At 34.8% G+C, this 17,898-nt stretch overlaps 6 protein-coding genes across 6 annotated transcripts; all 6 read left to right on the top strand.

Annotated features, from left to right (window-relative positions):
* Positions 1 to 3,454: 3,454 nt before the first annotated feature.
* BX664DRAFT_317806 (uncharacterized protein) lies at positions 3,455 to 4,513 on the top strand (the record flags this gene model as incomplete). Its single annotated transcript, XM_051542768.1, has 1 exon — positions 3,455 to 4,513. One exon carries the CDS (start codon positions 3,455 to 3,457, stop codon positions 4,511 to 4,513), a length of 1,059 nt encoding a protein of 352 aa, XP_051396638.1.
* A 2,922-nt stretch (positions 4,514 to 7,435) lies between these two features.
* On the top strand, positions 7,436 to 7,774 carry BX664DRAFT_250793 (uncharacterized protein; the record flags this gene model as incomplete). The annotated part of the gene is made up of 1 exon (XM_051540291.1): positions 7,436 to 7,774. A coding segment is annotated over one exon (339 nt), but the record flags the coding sequence as incomplete, so codon positions are not given.
* Positions 7,775 to 11,555: 3,781 nt separating this feature from the next.
* On the top strand, positions 11,556 to 11,894 carry BX664DRAFT_250843 (uncharacterized protein; the record flags this gene model as incomplete). The annotated part of the gene is made up of 1 exon (XM_051540292.1): positions 11,556 to 11,894. A coding segment is annotated over one exon (339 nt), but the record flags the coding sequence as incomplete, so codon positions are not given.
* A 707-nt stretch (positions 11,895 to 12,601) lies between these two features.
* BX664DRAFT_317803 (uncharacterized protein) lies at positions 12,602 to 13,825 on the top strand (the record flags this gene model as incomplete). The annotated part of the gene is made up of 6 exons (XM_051542767.1): positions 12,602 to 12,732; positions 12,774 to 12,820; positions 13,081 to 13,223; positions 13,307 to 13,393; positions 13,661 to 13,691; positions 13,806 to 13,825. The coding sequence occupies 6 exons, from the start codon at positions 12,602 to 12,604 to the stop codon at positions 13,823 to 13,825; spliced, it is 459 nt and encodes a 152-aa protein (XP_051396635.1).
* Positions 13,826 to 15,241: 1,416 nt separating this feature from the next.
* Positions 15,242 to 15,589, top strand: BX664DRAFT_246983 (uncharacterized protein; the record flags this gene model as incomplete). The annotated part of the gene is made up of 1 exon (XM_051540260.1): positions 15,242 to 15,589. A coding segment is annotated over one exon (348 nt), but the record flags the coding sequence as incomplete, so codon positions are not given.
* An 838-nt stretch (positions 15,590 to 16,427) lies between these two features.
* Positions 16,428 to 17,429, top strand: BX664DRAFT_317801 (uncharacterized protein; the record flags this gene model as incomplete). The annotated part of the gene is made up of 4 exons (XM_051542766.1): positions 16,428 to 16,518; positions 16,690 to 16,733; positions 16,878 to 16,931; positions 17,235 to 17,429. The coding sequence occupies 4 exons, from the start codon at positions 16,428 to 16,430 to the stop codon at positions 17,427 to 17,429; spliced, it is 384 nt and encodes a 127-aa protein (XP_051396633.1).
* Between the last annotated feature and the right edge of the window lie 469 nt (positions 17,430 to 17,898).

Genomic DNA, 17,898 nt, shown 5'->3' with positions numbered 1-17,898 from the left:
AAAGAAAGACATTGTATCAGTAGCAGACTATTCATATTTCAATTCACCATCGGGCTTAGATGTAAACATCACACGTTTTCAGTGCTTGAAGGCGACAGTGGCCATATACTACGCAATTTTTGATATTTCCATCCCACCGTACCAATTCGGGATTTGATATCACACTTTTGAGTCATAAGTTGCCGCAGAAAATAATGCTCTCCCAAAAAAAAAAAGAAAGAGCCTTTTCTATTTTTTTTTTTTCTTCATCGTAAAGCCATTCTACCTCATGATCACTCCTTTATTAGAAAACATGGTTTTCCATTCCACGTAAAAGAAAAAAAGTGGATTCAGATATATCGACCATTCAATGCTTGATGTCCTACATTTTGATTGACCTGCCAACTCCTATTATTCGTTGATGATCCTCATGGAGAAAGCGGAGAGGAAACATCATCCATCACTGTTGTTCTATTTTGTTTTGACGATATTTGACACCATCAACATATTCTGACAACAGACTTGATCCGACTGAAAAGCATCAACAGATCAAGCTAACAACAACAATACTCTTAGCAACCAGAAATGATAAATTATTTATGGACAATTTCATCTTTATTGCTGTTGCAAGTAAATCATGCTGATGAATGTGATTGTTGTTCTCATCTCATCATTTTTTTTTCTGGGGAAGTATTCATGCACCTAAGGTGAACGATCGTGCCAAGTATTCCGCTTTTTCTTTTTTTTTTGAAGGGATTATTTGCCAACATCAATATATTCAAAGAATGAGCAATCGCTTCAAACATTTCTTTTTTTTTTTGGAGGGAGATATGTAGTACATGATCCATGATATGCGTAGAACACTTCATCTTTACTTACTGAATTATGCATTCTATTCAAAAAAAAAAAAAAAAAAAGAAAAAGAAAAGGAGGTCGATTGTAGATATGAATTTGCGGAATATGTGTCGAGCGCCTGTAAAATCTGTAAAAAGTCATACTTTTTTTTCCAATCACCAACTATCGATCATTAGCACTTTCCATTCCATAGTTTAAAGAAGGGTGACGGTAAATACGTTCGGTACCAATGCAAATAGGCCTCTCATCATACCGCAGAAAGAAATATAAATGTGATTTCAAAGTTTTTTGTCGGGTCACGAGAAAATACTTTTCGTGATGTTATTAAACAAAATATCGAACTTTCCCAAAATGGATGTCGCATTACCACTCTTTTAGATATCGCTTTAGCGATGTCGGTAGAGGTGATTGATAATAGAATGATGGGTCGATGTTGGTGATGATGGTGGAAAAACAAAAAAAAAAAAAATACTGCGACTTTATTTGAAAAGTATATTAAAAAATGAAACAAAGTTCTTTATTGATATAATGGATCATCATTAGAGTGTTGATTCATCATGATGATTGCCCTGAAAGTAGTGGTTTTCAAAGTCCGTTTTTCTTTCATATTTTTTTTTGATTTACTTTTCCTTTCTTTTCTTTTCCTTTCTTTTCTTTTCTTTGTATTGACTTTTAGTATATCAATTGGTAGTCTTTATTATTATACTTTTATTCAATAAAGTTTTTATTTTTATTCCAACTACTTTGTTACATGTTAATGTAATTGATTCTAATCTTCTTTTGATGTATTATTGTATTTTGGATACATTCTTTTTATTTCACATATACTTTTATAGGTACGACTAGACGTTGGTACGTGATAGGATAATAGGATGATGGCATGAATGGATGACGGCATGAATAGATGATGATCGATTCTTTACATAATACAAAAGCGCTGAAACATAGTTTTTTTTTTTTAAATCATTTACTCGGGTTCTTATCTTTTGAAATCATCACTGAGACATGCATCGATGTATTTTTTTCCCATAGATGACAAAATCAAATTTGCATAATAGTTCTTTTTTTTTATTACTGAAACATACAATCGATCGATCTCTTTTCCCATAGATGATAAAAGCAAATTTGCATAATAGTTCCTTTTTTTTTAATTACTGAAGCATGCAATCGATTGATCTTTTTTCCCATAGATGACATCAAAATTTGCATAATAGTTCCTTTTTTCTTTTTGAAACCATTTATTCGGGTCCTTTTGATTTCATAGCTAAAAAAGCGCATAATTGCAGGGGTGATTTGTCTTTTTTTCTTTTACAGGGAGTTTGTTTTATTATAAAAGAACGTCCTTTTTTACTTCATTAAATTCTTTTTTTCTTTTTTTTTTTCTTTGGGCTTGCCTGTCTTCTTTTGGGCTTGCCTGTCCCTTCCTTTGTCATCTCTTTCCGTGTCCTTTCCCTTTGGCCAATCTTCTTTTCCGCCTGTCCTCCCTTGTGGCCTGTTTCTTGGTTTGACCTCGGTCGTTATTTGCTCAGGCGTGGTTGGGGTCGCCTTCTCTTTTAGGCCTGTCATCTTTTCCGTCTGTCCTCCTTTCTGGCCTCTCTTCTCTTCCGCTTCTTTCCTCTCTGGGTTGACCTCGGTCGTTATTTGCCTAGGCGTGGTTGGGGTCGCCCATTTTTTTAAAAAGGTTATAAACACACACACCGCTTTCCGGGATGGTTATCGCCATCCTACTTTCACTGCAGTGAGAAATTGCTGCAGTGATCTCGATACATGTTTAGGCGTTCGCGCTTAAATTGTAAGTGAATAAAAATATATCATCTGGATAAATATTACTCATTTTTTTCTTTCTTCTTTTTTTATATGTTAACTTGGTGAACTCAATTGGTGGATTTCTTTTTTTTTTTTTTTTAATTGCTCTTTTTTTCATGATATCTATTTTTCTTATATTCTCTATTTGATTATGCGTCAACTCTCTCTTTTCTTCCCCGTCATTTATTTTCTATCCTTACGATATTTTATTTCCTATTTTTGCGACATCTTATTCTTTGAATTCCGTCATTTATTATTGAATAAAGTGTAAATGTGATTCACAAGGAAAAAAAAACAGTATAAGCATTCTCTTTTCTATATATCCAATCAACATGGCGAAATAGATGAGTAGCAATTTTACTCAACGGTAGTCGAAATTCAAGCTCTTAGTAATCATTCTTTATGAAAGAAATAACGATGACGAGCGATTGAACAAAGCAATTAACCATGATTTCGTTTAGTTTATGAGTGGAGAAAGGTATGCATGCAATGTTATCCTAGATCAAGAGGGACAAAACTCCCTAGCATCATCACTGTACATGAAGAGGAGATGGATGTTTAAGCCTTTGTTGAAACGATGCAGAAAACTCCTCCTTTTTTCTTCTTCTCCTGAAAAACATCAGATCACAGTTAAAAATCTATATCATTAGAATCCCTGAATCTAACTATCCCTAGATTGGCTTCTTCCAATAAATGTAAATCATGAGGAAATGCATCCGTTCTGTCTTTTTTTTTTTTTTTCAAAAAAAAAGAATTCTTTTTTCTGAGCTCTTTTTTTTTTTTTTTTTTTTTTTTTTTTTTAATCCTGGGAATGATGTATCTTCTGGTATCAATTTGGGTGGCTTTTTTATTCACTCAGTGTTTCGCACAATACAATCCGTATTGTGCATCAAAAATAAATCAAAGCAGTTCTAAAAATTCATTTGTAAATTTCGTGCGCCCTATTTGCGATGATAATCATCGAGCAATTTCTTGTAAACTCGAAACTCAGGAAACATGTAACTCTCATATAAAGCATTGCGATAATCCCCATTGGAATACCACTGTATGTATCAATAATATATGTGTCTGCGGGGATGCCACCGTTCTTAATAGTGTAAACGCTGGTAGAGCCGCTGCCTCCAAGCCGCGAAACGCTTGTAACAATGCAAGCGACTGTCCGAAGTGTGATAATGACGATGTGAAAACGTGTGAAAATAAAAGTTGTCGTTGTCGACTCCCACATAGATGCACAACTCTTTCTTTCGGTGTTAAATTCGACTTTGGTCGTATCACATGTCCGCCTGGCAAAGTATGTATTGAAGAAAAATGCGTAGATCCACCTTCATGTGCCGATCATGGGCAGCAGTGCGATACGAAAGGGTGCTGTGATGAGTTACATTGCCATCGACGAACATCATTCGGTGCTACTACTCCTCCCATCTGCGTGCAAAATGCCTTTATTGGAGAAGACTGTTCTAGCGGTATTCCTTGTGAAGGTACGTCGCAATGCATTGGTGGACGGTGCTCACTCAAAAGAGGATCCAACTGTGATTTTGATGGCGCCATATGTCCCCATGGATCGAGTTGCCGAGTTGTCAATACGAATAAAATATGCTTTTGTGATCTGCTTCTAAACGATGGTACATGTATTACAAAAAAACGGTGTGATCTCGATTTCTTTGGGGTGAAAGAATTATGTCAATGTCATCAGTCTATTGGCAATTATTGTTATGCTAATTCAGCTACTAGTGAGCAATGTCGTACAGCATGTTACGCGCACAGTGATGCGCACTCACCATGTAAAAACTATTATATGAATTGGGCTAATCAGACCTTTGAAATAACGGCTGTAATGGCTAAAGAATTGACTGATTGTGGTCACAAAATATAAAAATTGCGCGACAATTACCGTACGTTTTTTATTTAAAAGAAATATTTTTACGATAGGTGGTATCACATTATTATGAAAATAAAACACTATTATCTGTATTGATTTTTGATTATTATTGTTATTATTATTTTGTAAAACCCAATCAATCCGCTCAAATTTCAGGCGGAAGAGACCTCAAATATGAAGTCATCCAAGTGGTTACCATGAGAGAGGTGCTTTTGTATAAAAGATGTTTGTGATGGATGACAATTCTAATGCTACGGGGGGTCTCTTTTTATACAGTATACAATTGGATGAAATCATATTCATTGATGTTATCATCATCATTTCTGTTCTTCATTTTTGTTGTCATCATCTCTCATATATTTAATAGTTGCTATCCATCATTATTCATTATTATTTATTTACATCATTATCCACTAGTGTGTTCATCCATCGGGATCGTCTAGTATCAGTCATTACTCGTTATCCATCACACAATCACCAAAGACTACTTATCAGGTATATGATATTATTGATCGGCATGACATCTTCAATAGCAAAAAGAACTAGCACATTATCTTTTCCATTTATTGACTCGTCTAGCCGCTGCTTTTTTTTTCCTTTTGGTAATTTTACTGGTTCCCCTTTTGGCATATTCATTAAGAACTCGGATCATTGACTTTGATGAGGTTGATATGTACAGAATCCTTTTACGCTTTTGTAAGCGTACTCCCGTATAAAGTCGATAGGCAACACTGTCCAAAATCAACATCATCACATCAAATTTGGAATGGATATATATTAAATTATTCTAGTTCAATTAATAACAGCCTATACTTTACCTCCCAATTTATAAGAAAATTAAGAATGAAAAGTTAATTCAGTCATCTCCTCATTCAATAATAATGATTATCATAAAAAAGCCATGGTGTATTTCTGTGTATCATAAAAAAACAATACAATATTTATTTCAAAAAAGAGGTAATCCACACACTACTAATAAAAACTATCACTGCTACCCATTATTGTATCTATTATAGTACCAATTAGAAGGATTCGTCCAACATCAAGACCCTAACAATTTCTCATTCTTGACCAAAAGAAGTTTGCCATCCAGTTAGGTTTTCGTTCATATTACCAATAAAATGAATCCAGACCAAGCAATTCATATAACAAGACTATAAAATATTTTTGTCATTATGTACTAAATCCTACATCCAAAATGAAAGGGCTTCCCCATATATTTTGTAAATCCCTTTTTCAAAACGCTTCAAATCTAATAAAACTTACCGTGACAAGATCGCAAAATCAAAAAGGACACCCAATGTGGAAAAAAAAGTTGATGGAGAAAAGAAAAAAGAAATTTATTTTCGCTCTTTTTGTCCCAATCCCACCCACCTTGCCGAAGCCCAAAAAGTCCAAAGCAAAGAGTCGAATATCCAGAAAGTCCATGTCCACTCAAGTGTAGACGTTTCTAATTTTTGATTTCTCAAATAAAACTACAAAGGAACCTCATTGTGTCTTATTTTATTTGGAATACCTATCTACACCCATAGTAGGCTACAAAATCTATGAGCTTCGACCCAATTTTTTTTTTTTTTTTTGCAGTTACCAAATCTCAAACTCTCATTCGCCACCTGCTGCACTGTTAGAAACTAGGTCCTTCATCCAATAATGACGATCCATTAAAACTAGTACCATTGGATTCCTCCGAAGAAAGTAATCTAACAATAGATAATGGCTTTTCATCCGTCAGCTTGCTCCATAGCGAGAAATTTGATCCATAAATGTTTTTTTATGCAGTGGCATCACATGCAAATGGATTAGAGTATGTATTTTTTATACTTTTATAACTCGCTCAAAACTCATCATCATTGCACCAAATTTGAAGTGAAAATACATAAAATCACCCTCTTTTAGCTGTCTTAATAATAATTTATACGTTATCTCCCAATGTATACAGCAAATTAAAAAAATACGTCTCACTGTTACCGTCTCTATCATCCTCATTGGCGTGATATTTTTCAACCTCTGTAAATGGAATCCTAAAGTTTTTCTTTCTGGAAAAATGAAAGAAAGAAAAATTGAGACAAAGAAAAAGCAAACGTAGCCCCGACTTTGTTCAGTTTGTGAGTGGAGAAAGACATGCATGCAAATGTTATCCTGGATCAAGAGGGGCAAATCTCCCTAGGGATCATCATTGTACGCGAATAGGAGATAAGAATCTACGCCTTTGTTGAAACGATGCAGAAAACTGCTCCCTTTTCCTTCTTCTCTTGAGAAACGACAGATCATAGTTAAAAGCGTTCATCATCATGATCAATGCATCCCTGTATCCAACTATTGCTAGCTTGACATCTTGCAACAAACTCAAATCAGGAGAAAATGCATCCATTCCATTTTTTTTATAAAAAGTCAAAAAAGGGAAAGAAAAAATGAGTTTCTTTTTTTTTGGGCTTTCTCTTTTTATTATAAACTTTATAAATGATGTACGTACTGGTATTCATTTGGGCAGTAGTTTTCTTCACTCAGTGTTTTGCACAATTCGATTCCTATATCAATTCGTATTGTGCATCAAATACAACTCACAACGCTTTTTTAGATCAAATATATCGTTCCTACAGCTCTCCTATTTGTGATGACAATCATCGACCAATTACTTGTAAAACCCTACCGATTGATGAAACATGTAACACTCATATAAAGAATTGCAATAATCCCAATTGGAATACCACTATATGTAGTGGCAAATATTGTTTTTGTACGAAAGCCACCACTGCCAATGCTGTTATCGATACCATACGACGAAACAACTGTACCAATGCAAACCAATGTCCTGAATGTGGTGGTTACAATGTGAAGACGTGTGAAAATAACAAATGTCAATGTCGATTACCGCCCACATGCACAAGTCTTTCTTTCGGTCCCAAATTCGACTTTGGGCGTATCACATGTCCGCCTGGCAAAGTATGTATTAACGAAATATGTGTAGATCCACCCTCATGTGCCAGTCATGGGCAGAGGTGTGATAAGAAAGGGTGCTGTAATGGATTATTTTGCCATCAACGAAAATTGAGTGATCATCCCGCCTGTATGGAAAAAGCCTTTATTGGAGAAGATTGTTCCGGTGGTATTCCTTGTGATGGTACGTCGCAATGCATTGGTGGACAATGTTCACTCAAGATAGGATCCAGTTGTGATGATGGTGGCGTATGCCCTTATGGATCTAGTTGTAAGCATACGAACGCATTTCAACTCGGCACGAATAAAGTATGTCAATGTGATCACGTTACGTTGGATGAAAAAATATGTATTGAGGAAAAACGGTGTGATCTCGATTTCTTTGGGGTGAAAGAGCTATGTCAATGCCATCCGGGCATTGGCAGTCATTGTTATGCTGGTTCAGCTACCGGTGAAAAATGCAAAGAAGTATGTTACGCACAGAAACTGGCGTGTAAAACGACTTATACTGTGAATTTGGCAGGTCTCCAAAAATGTAAAACTTATGAAACCGACTCACCGTGTAAAAACTATTACATGAATTGGGCTAATCAAACCATTGAAATAACGAGCACAATGGCCAAAGAGTTGACTGATTGTGGTCACAAAATATAAAAATTGCGCGGGCCCGTACATTGATATTATTTTGAGCAATAATTACCATACGTTTTTTATTTAAAAGAAATATTTTTATAATAGGTGCTATCAGAGTATTATGAAAATAAAACATTATTATCTTTATTGATTTTTGATTATTACTATTATTATTATTATTTTGTAAAACCCAATCAATCTACTTAAATTTCAGCTGAAAGAAACTGTTAAGCTTTTTTTGTACTTAACGGATGATTGAAAATATAAAATTTGATGGATGATATCATTAAAATAATAATATCAAAAATATTTGGTGAGTAGTGAGCACCAGTTCTTTTTATAAAAAAAAAAAAGAACGAAACAGTATAAGGTAAATTTAAATATATGTCCCAAATATGGAAATAGATGTCTTGATTATTTGATCACACTTGAGGATGATCAAATAAAATAATAAAAGCTTGAATGTAACTTGATAATAAAATAATACATATAAAACTTAAGATGATTGATTTCTTAAGAGTGGCCAGGATGATTATACAATTGAATTTGTTATAATAAAACTTTGACAAAGAGGGAAAATGTATAGACTACTGGATGTATTTATATACAAAAACTAAAGATTATTTTTAGATGATGATAATCATGATGAGAAACAATGAGAAAATAAAACGGATGAAACTGATGAATATGATAAAAAACGTAGTAACGGATGAAACTGTGTAAGAGAAGTGATTCAGATGAGACCAAAAATATAAAAAAGAAAAGAAGGTCTTGGTCAAAAGTGTGAGAAATGGTCAAAATGTGTGAATTGGACAAATGTCAAGATTTTGACAGATAGCAAGATAATAAAAAAAAAAACTGATTCACAGTCAGCTTCAAAGGCTGATTTCATCCTAACAAAACTTCAAATATGAAATCATGCAACTGGTTGCCATCAGCGAGGCATTTTTGTATAAAAGGTATTTTTGGTGGATGGCAGTTTTGATGATATTGGTGGTCTCCTTTTATACAGTATACAATTGGATAAAATCATATTCATTGATATTATCGTCATCTCTCATATGTTTAACGGTTGTTATCTGTCATCATTCATTGTTATTTAAACTACTATTGTTCTCCACTAATATGTTCAACCATCAGGAATCAAGTACTGTCTAGTATCAGTCATTACTCGTTATCCATCATATAATCATCAGACACTACTTATCAGATATACGACATTATTGGTCGGCAGAATGTCTTCAATTGAGTAAAGAACCAGCACATCATCTTTTATTGATTCATTCAGTCGCTGGTTTTTTTTTTCTTTGATATCATTGTATTAATAACGGCTTATACTTTACCTCCCAATTTATAAGAAAATTAAAAATAAAAAACTAATTCAATCACCCCCTCATCCAATAATAATGATTATCATAAAAAAGCCATGGTGTATTGCTGTTTATCATAAAAAGCAATATAATTTTTATTTCAAAAAAAAAAAAGTAATCCATACACTAACCAATAAAAAGTATCAGCTACTATCCATTCTACTGTATCTACTATAGTTCGCCCACCATGAAGATCCTAACAAGTTCTCATTCCTAATCAAAAGAAGTTCCAGTCAGGTCTTCGTTCATATTACCAATCAAATAAACCAGGTCAAGTAATTCATATCAAAAAGGGTATAAAATATTTTTGTCATTACCTGTACTAAATCCTACATCCAAAATGGAAGGGTTTTCCCATGTATTTTGTAAATCCCTTTTTCAAAACGTCCCAAATCCAATAAAATCTACCATGACAAGATCGTAAAATCAAAGAGGACACCCAATGTGAAAAAAAAAAGCTGATGGAGAAAAGAAAAAAAAAAATTAAATAAAAAAGCAAAAAGGTGAATTGTTTTTTGTAGGTCCGTCCACTGACAACAATTTGACATGATTTTTTTTTTGTTTTTTTTTTTCTTTTTTTTTGTCCCAATGCCACCCACCATGCTGAAGCCCAAAGAGTCCACAGCAAAGAGTCTAATATCCAGAAAGCCCATGTCCACTCAAGTGTAGATCTTTCTAATTTTTGTTTTCTCAGATAAAACTGCAAAGGAATCTTATTGTGTCTTATATTATTTGAAATATCATATCCACACCCATAATAGGCTACAAAATGCATATGAGCTTCGATCCAATTTTTTTTTTTTTTTGCAGTACTCCAAACCTCAAACTCTCTTCGCTACACTGTTAAAAACCAAGGTTTTTCATTCAATAATGATCATCATCCAATAAAACTACTACCATTGGATCCCTCTGAAAAAAAATTAATCTAAGAATAGATAATGACTTTTCATCTGTCAACTTGCTCCATAGCGAGAAATTTGATCCATAAATGTTTTTTATGCTGTGGCATCACATGTAAATGGATTAGAGTATGTATTTTTTTATACTTTATAAGCCGCTCAAAACTCATCATCATTGCACCAAATTGGAAGAGAAAATACGTAAAATCACTCTCTTTCACCTGTCTTAATAATTATTTATATGTTATCTCCCAATGTATACAACAAATTAAAAAATCAACCTCACTATTACCATCCCTATCATCCTCATTGACGTGATATTTTCAACTCCGTAAATGAATACTCTAAAATTCTTCTTTCTGGAAAAATGAAAGAAAAAAAAATTGAGGCAAAGAAAAAACAAACGTAGTCCTGACTTTATTCAGTTTGTGAGTGGAGAAAGATATGCATACAAAGCTTATCATCTATGGATCAAGTGGTACTCCTTGGGGATCATCACTGTGAGTGAAGGGGAGGTGATCCTTTGTTGAAACGACGCAAAAAAAGCCTCCTTTTCTTCCTTCTCCTGAGAAACACCAGATCATAGCTAAAAGTGTTTATCATCATCATCCATACATCCCTGCATCCAATTACTGCTAGCTTGATGACTTCCAATAAATTAAAATCACGAGGAAGTGCATCCGTTCGCTCTATTTCTTTTTTATTTTATTTTTTTTTTTAAAAAAAAAAGAACCTCATTTTTTTCTCTTTAAATAAACGATGTATGTTCTGGTATTCATTTGCGTATTTTGTTTTTTCACTCAATGTTTCGCACTATACGATTGGTACTGTGCAGCAAGCACAGCTCAAAAGAATTCTGTAAAGGCCCAATTTCGTTACTATTCTCCTCTTTGCGATGATAATCATAAAGGAATTACTTGTAAAACCCAACCGATTGATGAAACATGTAATGCTCATATAAAGTATTGCAATAATCCTCAATGGAATGCCACTATGTGTACCGATGACGGTTGTGTCTGTACGAAAGCTACTACTATTGCGTCTGCTCTCGCTGCCACACGTAAAATTCCATGTACCGATGCAAATACGTGCCCTGAATGCCCTAATAACGAAGTGAAAACTTGTGAAAATAACCGCTGTAGTTGTCAAAATCCACCCAGATGCACAGCTCTTTCTTTCGGTCCCAAATACGATTATGGTCGTATCACATGTCCACCTGGCAAAATATGTAGGAATGAAAGGTGTGTAGATCCACCCACATGTGCCGAACGCGGGGAACGGTGTGATCAGAAGGCGTGCTGTGGCGGCCATTGCCATCAACGACTATACAGCGATCATCCCACCTGTGTGTATAATGCTTTCAGTGGAGAAGATTGTTCCAGCGGTATTCCTTGTGAGGGTACGTCGCAATGCATTCACGGACGATGCTCGCTCCAACGAAAAGCCAATTGTGATTTTGATGGCGCCGTATGCCCTCATGGATCGAGTTGTCAATATGCGAGATCTTCTGAAGCAGGCACGCATAAAATATACATGTGTGATCACTCTTTGCTAGGTACATGTGTTGACAAAAAACGATGTGATCTCGATTTCTTTGGGGTGAAAGAATTATGCCAATGCCACGAATCTATTGGCAACAAATGTTATGCTGGATCAGCTACCAGTGAACAGTGCCGTGAAGCATGTTACTCACACAAACCATGTAAAAACTATTATATGAATTGGGCTAATCAAGCCGTCGAAATAACGAGCGCAATGGCCAAAGAGTTGACTGAATGTGGTCACGAAATATAAAAATTGCACGAATCTTACCTTGAACGGTAATTACAATAATTTTTTTTATAAAAATTGCTATCAATTTATTATGAAAATAAAATGTTATATTTTTTTAATTTCTATTTTTGGGTTGCGCAAAACCACAATTTAAAAAGTAGAATTTCCTTTTTTTTTTTCTTCTTCTTTTTCTTTCTCTTCTTTCGAACTTTTTTTTTCACATTGTTAAAACGGCGCTTACAATATCGACTGCTATATTACTTTGACTAGTGATATACAACCCTCATTACATCAGACCTTCATCGCTACGTCTGGCAATACAAGGAAGGACAAATGAAAAAAAAAGGTGATCATGGGGTTGCAAAAAAAAAAAAAAAAAAAAAAAAAAGAGAGAGAGAGAGAGAGAGAGAGAAAGAGAAACTATATTATTCTGTTGTTGAATAATACACCCGTACTCATTACGCTTTTTGATGTCAATCATAGAGTTCTGTTCTTGTGGAAGTCTGACTCCTTCTTTGATTCCCTCATATTCATCTATACACATGGCGGTGGAATCTCTTTCAGGTCTTTCAGTTCATTGTACTGCCTTCATTTTCTCATGGTAAGCAATGATTCACATATATTAGTCGATATATCAAATAGTAATACAAGGCGTATTCTCACATCTCTTGATGTTATTATAGAGCAAGGTAACAGTTCACAAAAAAAAAAGAAAAAGAAAGATTATTACAAAGGGGAAGACTTATTTATATTTTGTTACTTTGTCTATCAGGGACATATTGTAGTGTTAGATTCTCGAGAAATATAATTATCACAGACAATATCAAGAAGTGGAATCGGCTATTATCCTTTTGGAAGAAAGTATCTTGCATTGCGATTAGTATATTTGGGCTGGATTAAAACGAGGTAGTAATTAAACTAAACCCCTTTTTTTATATTGTTAAGATAGGTGATAGTTTTGAAATCATCGATGTCATGTCACCTTCATCAAATGGAAAAAGAATAACAATAGGTCAACTAACGGCAATACGCTTAGCAGGATATGAGGCAATCAAAAAAGGAAAATTATTTATGGACATCTTTATTGCTGTTGTAAGTGATTTATACCGATTGGTGGGGCTGTTGTCTAATCTCTTTTTTTTTTTTTGGTACCTGTAATGGACTATTCTGACAAGTACTCAGCTATCCTCCCTTCGAAATATCGTTTGGCAATCATCATCAAGGCGATAACTTCAGATACGATCAATGGCATTTTCAGAAAAGTCAAGAATACATCATCATTACTTATTGCATTATCGATTCTTACTTGTTTTTCCATTTTCAAAAAAAAAAAATAGGGCTTCTAGACCGATCACTAACACATAATAGAATGGCGCTTGATTTACCATGCAGTTTTCTCTAGGGGCATCAAGTTTGGAACAAAGGAATGGATAGGACCGTGATCTACCATATTGGACAAGCAACGTGGCATGGAGGATGATTTTTTTTTATGGTAATTTCATAGGGTGACAATCATGGTATGTAAATAGACTCACATTTTTCTGATGATGATTGCTGTAGGTAGAATAGGCGATGCTGCTACTGTGCCAAAAGCGATTGGGCCCTTTCCCGTTTGTTGGCATTGGAAAATCAGTTTTCTTTTTTTTTTTTTTTGATCATCACTTGTTTTTATAGGCTTGTTCATTTTTGAATAATAAAGAAAGCACATAACTTACCGACATTATATTATGACAAATAAAACTATTCATTCCATTTAAGGATATTGAAAAGTAAAAAGAGGTAGACAGCAGCGTAGCTCATTTCTTTGTTAGCTTTATTCTTTTTAGAAAAAAAAGGGGGGATCTATAACTGACATTATTGATAAAATGCTCCTTAACCTAAATGATGATTTCATGATATATGAGAGTCACTATCACTTTGAAGGTAGTAAATAGAAAAAAAGAAAAGAGTGCTGATGATAGTTGTGAATTCGTGGGGCGTGCATCAACCAACTGTAAAATCTACAAAAGTTTACAGCCCCTGTTTTTTCCAGCCATCCATCATCAACTACTGATCATCAGCGCCATCCATTTCCGAAAGATAAAACAAGGATCACCGCAGATACGTTCGACCTCCCATGCAACGAGGTCTCTAATCACAGCGCAGAAGAAGAAAAAGTAAACACGATCACAAGGGAAAAAACTTGTATAAGCATCCTCTTTTCTTTGTATCCAATCAACAAACGAGGTCCAACCAACGATGGTGAAATGTATGAGTTGCAATCTTTGTAATTCAATCTCTTGATGAACTTACTTCTCTATAAAAAATAAAATAGTCCTTAACTTGTTCAGTTTGTGACTGGAGAAAGAAAGAAATGCATACAATGTTGATCATCCTGGTTCAAGAGGGGCAGTGCTCCCTAGGCATCATCACTGTGCTGAAGAGGAGATAGGCATTGACGCCTTTGCGGAGACGATACAGAAAAGTCCTCCTTTTTTTTTTTGTTCTCCTGAGAGACACTACATCATGGTTATCATCGTTTATGCATCCATGTATCCAACCGCTGCTAGCTTAACTTCTTCTTATAAATTCAAATCACGAGAAAGTCTACCTGTTATCTCTCTTTTTTTTTAAAAAAAAAAAAAAGTACTTTTTTGAGCTGTTTTTTTGTTTCTTTTTTTTTAAATACTACAAACATGTATACACTGGCATTAATTTGGATAGTCCTTTTTTTCATTCCGTGTTTCGCACAAATGGATTTCTATTGTATATTAAATACAACTCAAAAGAATCAATTAGATAATGTACGTAACTTCGCTCCTATTTGCGGTAAAGATCAACAACCAATTCCTTGTAAAACCCGGCCGATTGATGAAGCATGTAATGCTCATATAAAGAACTGCAATAATCCCAATTGGAATATCACTATGTGTAATGGTAAGTACTGCTCATGTATGAATGCTGCCGCTGTGAATGCCATGATCGATGACAAACTTCGAAACACATGTACCGATGCAAATACGTGTCCTGAATGTTATAATAGCGAAGTGAAAACTTGTGAAAATAATAAGTGTAGGTGTCGACAACCGCCCAAATGCACAATTCTTCCCTTGGGTCCCAAATTCGACCCTGGCCGTATCACATGTCGGCCTGGCAAAGTATGTATTGAAGAAAAATGCGTAGATCCGCCCACATGTGCTGGTCATGGGCAACAGTGTCGTCAGAAAGGGTGCTGTGATGGCTTATATTGCCATCAACGAACATCATTCGGTGCTGCTACTCCCATCTGCGTGCAAAATGCCTTTACTGGAGAAGATTGTTCCAGCGGTATTCCTTGCGAGGGTACGTCGCAATGTATTCGCGGGCGGTGCTCGGTCCAAGGAGGATCAGACTGTGATTTTGATGGCGCCGTATGCCCTTATGGTTTTCTTTGTGGTCATGTGAACGTTTTTGAACACGGCACGAATAAAATGTGCCTTTGTGATCATCGTCTGTCGGTTGATGGTACATGTTATACGGAAGACCGGTGTGATCTCGATTTCTTTGGGGTGAAAGAGTTATGTCAATGTCACCAGTCTATTGGCAATTATTGTTATGCTGGCTTAACTACCAGTGAGCAATGCCGTAAAGCATGTTACGCACACAGTGATGCGCACTCACCATGTAAAAACTATTATATGAATTGGGCTAATCAAACCATTGCAATAACTGATTCAATAGCTAAAAAGTTGACTGATTGTGGTCACAAAATATAAAAATTGCAGGAACCTTATTTTGAACGGTAATTACTTTTTTTTATAAAAAGGAAATCTTTTATAAAAATAAAATATTATATTTTTTTAATTTCTATTTTTGGGTTGCGCAAAACCACAATTTAAAAGGTAGAATTTCTATTTTTTTTTTTTTTTTTTTTTTTGCTTCTTCGTTTTCTTTCTCTACTTTGAAACTTTTTTTCACATTGCTAAAACAGCACTTACAATATCGACTGCTATGTTACTTTGACTAGTGATACAGAACCCTCATTACATCAAACTTTCATCGCGATGTCTGGCAATATAAAAAAAGGAATACTAGTAGGACCCAATTGAAAACAAAAGGTGATCATGGTGTAGCGAAAGAAAATGGACATAAAGAAAGAGGAACTATATTATTCTGTTGTTGAATTATACACGCGTGCTCATTATACTTTTTGATGTCAATCATAGAGTTCTGTTCTTACGGATGTCTGCCTCTGTCTTTGTTTCCCTCATGCTCAGCTATACGCATGTCGCCGGAATCTCTTTCAGGTCTTTTCGTCTATACTGCCTTCATATTCTCATGGCAAGCAATGATTCACATATATTAGTCGATATATCAAATAGTCATACAAGGCATATTCTCACATCTCTTGATGTTATTATAGAGCAAGGTAGCAAAGCAGTTGACAAAAAAAAATAACAAAGGGGACGACTTATCGGCATTGTGATACTTTGTTTATCAGGGACGCACTATAGTATGCTACTCACCAGAAAAAGAAATGGAATCTGGTAGTCATTCGGAATGGTATATCTAAGGTAATTCTGCTCTTTTTGGAAATAAGCGCCTTGCACTGCGGTTAATGTATTTGGGCTCGATCAGAACAAGGTAGTAATTAAACTAAACCTCTTCTTTTTTTTAATAAAATGACCGCTACACTATGTAGGCTGATAGTATTTGAAATTGTTAACTCTGTGTCGATTTTATAATGGAAAAAGCTATGAACAAGTCGCCTAACGGCAATACTCTTAGCGGGATATAAGGCAACCAAATGGAACACTATTTACGGATATCTGTATTGCTATTGTAAGTGATTCATGCTGATTGATGTGATTGTTGTTTAATCTTTTTTTTTTGGGACTATCGTGACAAGCACTCTACTATTCTCTCTTTGAAGGACCATTTGGCTATAATGTCATCATCGTTATCAAGACAATAGCTTCAGATGCGATCAATGGTATGCTCAGAAAAGAATACATCATCATCCTTATTGCATCGATTCTTACTTGGTTTTCAATTTTCAAAAAAAAAAAAAAAAATAGGGTTGGGAGATCGATCACTAACACACATGATAGAATGGCGTTTGATTTACCATGCAGTTTTCTCTAGGGGTATCAAATATGGAACAAGGGAATGGATAGGAACGTGATCTACCATATTAGACGATCGACAGCACGTGGCGTGGAGGATGATGCGGTTTTATGGCAGAGTGATGATCATGATATGCAAATAAACTCACTGCCTTTGTTGATGATGATTGCTGTTGGTAGAATAAGCGGTACTGATCTTGTCAAGAACAATTGACTGCTTTTCTTTTGGTGGTGTTGACAATCGATCTTCCTTTTTTTTTTTTTTTTTTTTTGGTCATCACTTGTCTTTTATAGTCTTACTTATTTTTGAATAATAAAGAAAACACGCAACTTATCTACATTATCTATGACAAATGAAATATTTATTCCATTTAAGGATATTGAAAAATAAAAAGAGGTAGGCAAAAAGCGTATCTCATTTCTTTGTTTGCTCTATTTTTCTTTAAAAAAAGGGGGGAATCTATAATTGACATTATTGATAAAATGCTCCTTAACCTAAATGATGACTTCGTGATATATGAGAGTCACTATCACTTTGAAGGTAGTAAATAGAAAAAAAAAAGAAAGAAAAGGGTGCTGATTATAGATGTGAATTCGTGGGGCGTGCATCAACCACCCTGTTAAATCTACAGAAGTTCACAATCCCTTTTTTTTTCCAACCATTCATCATCAACTACTGATCA

This window comes from Halteromyces radiatus (genome assembly GCF_025201355.1).
Source record: "Halteromyces radiatus strain CBS 162.75 chromosome Unknown BX664scaffold_9, whole genome shotgun sequence".
Taxonomy (NCBI): domain Eukaryota; kingdom Fungi; phylum Mucoromycota; class Mucoromycetes; order Mucorales; family Cunninghamellaceae; genus Halteromyces; species Halteromyces radiatus.
Note: the sequence above shows the minus strand (reverse complement) of the source record. Positions and strands in the feature narration are given on the sequence as shown.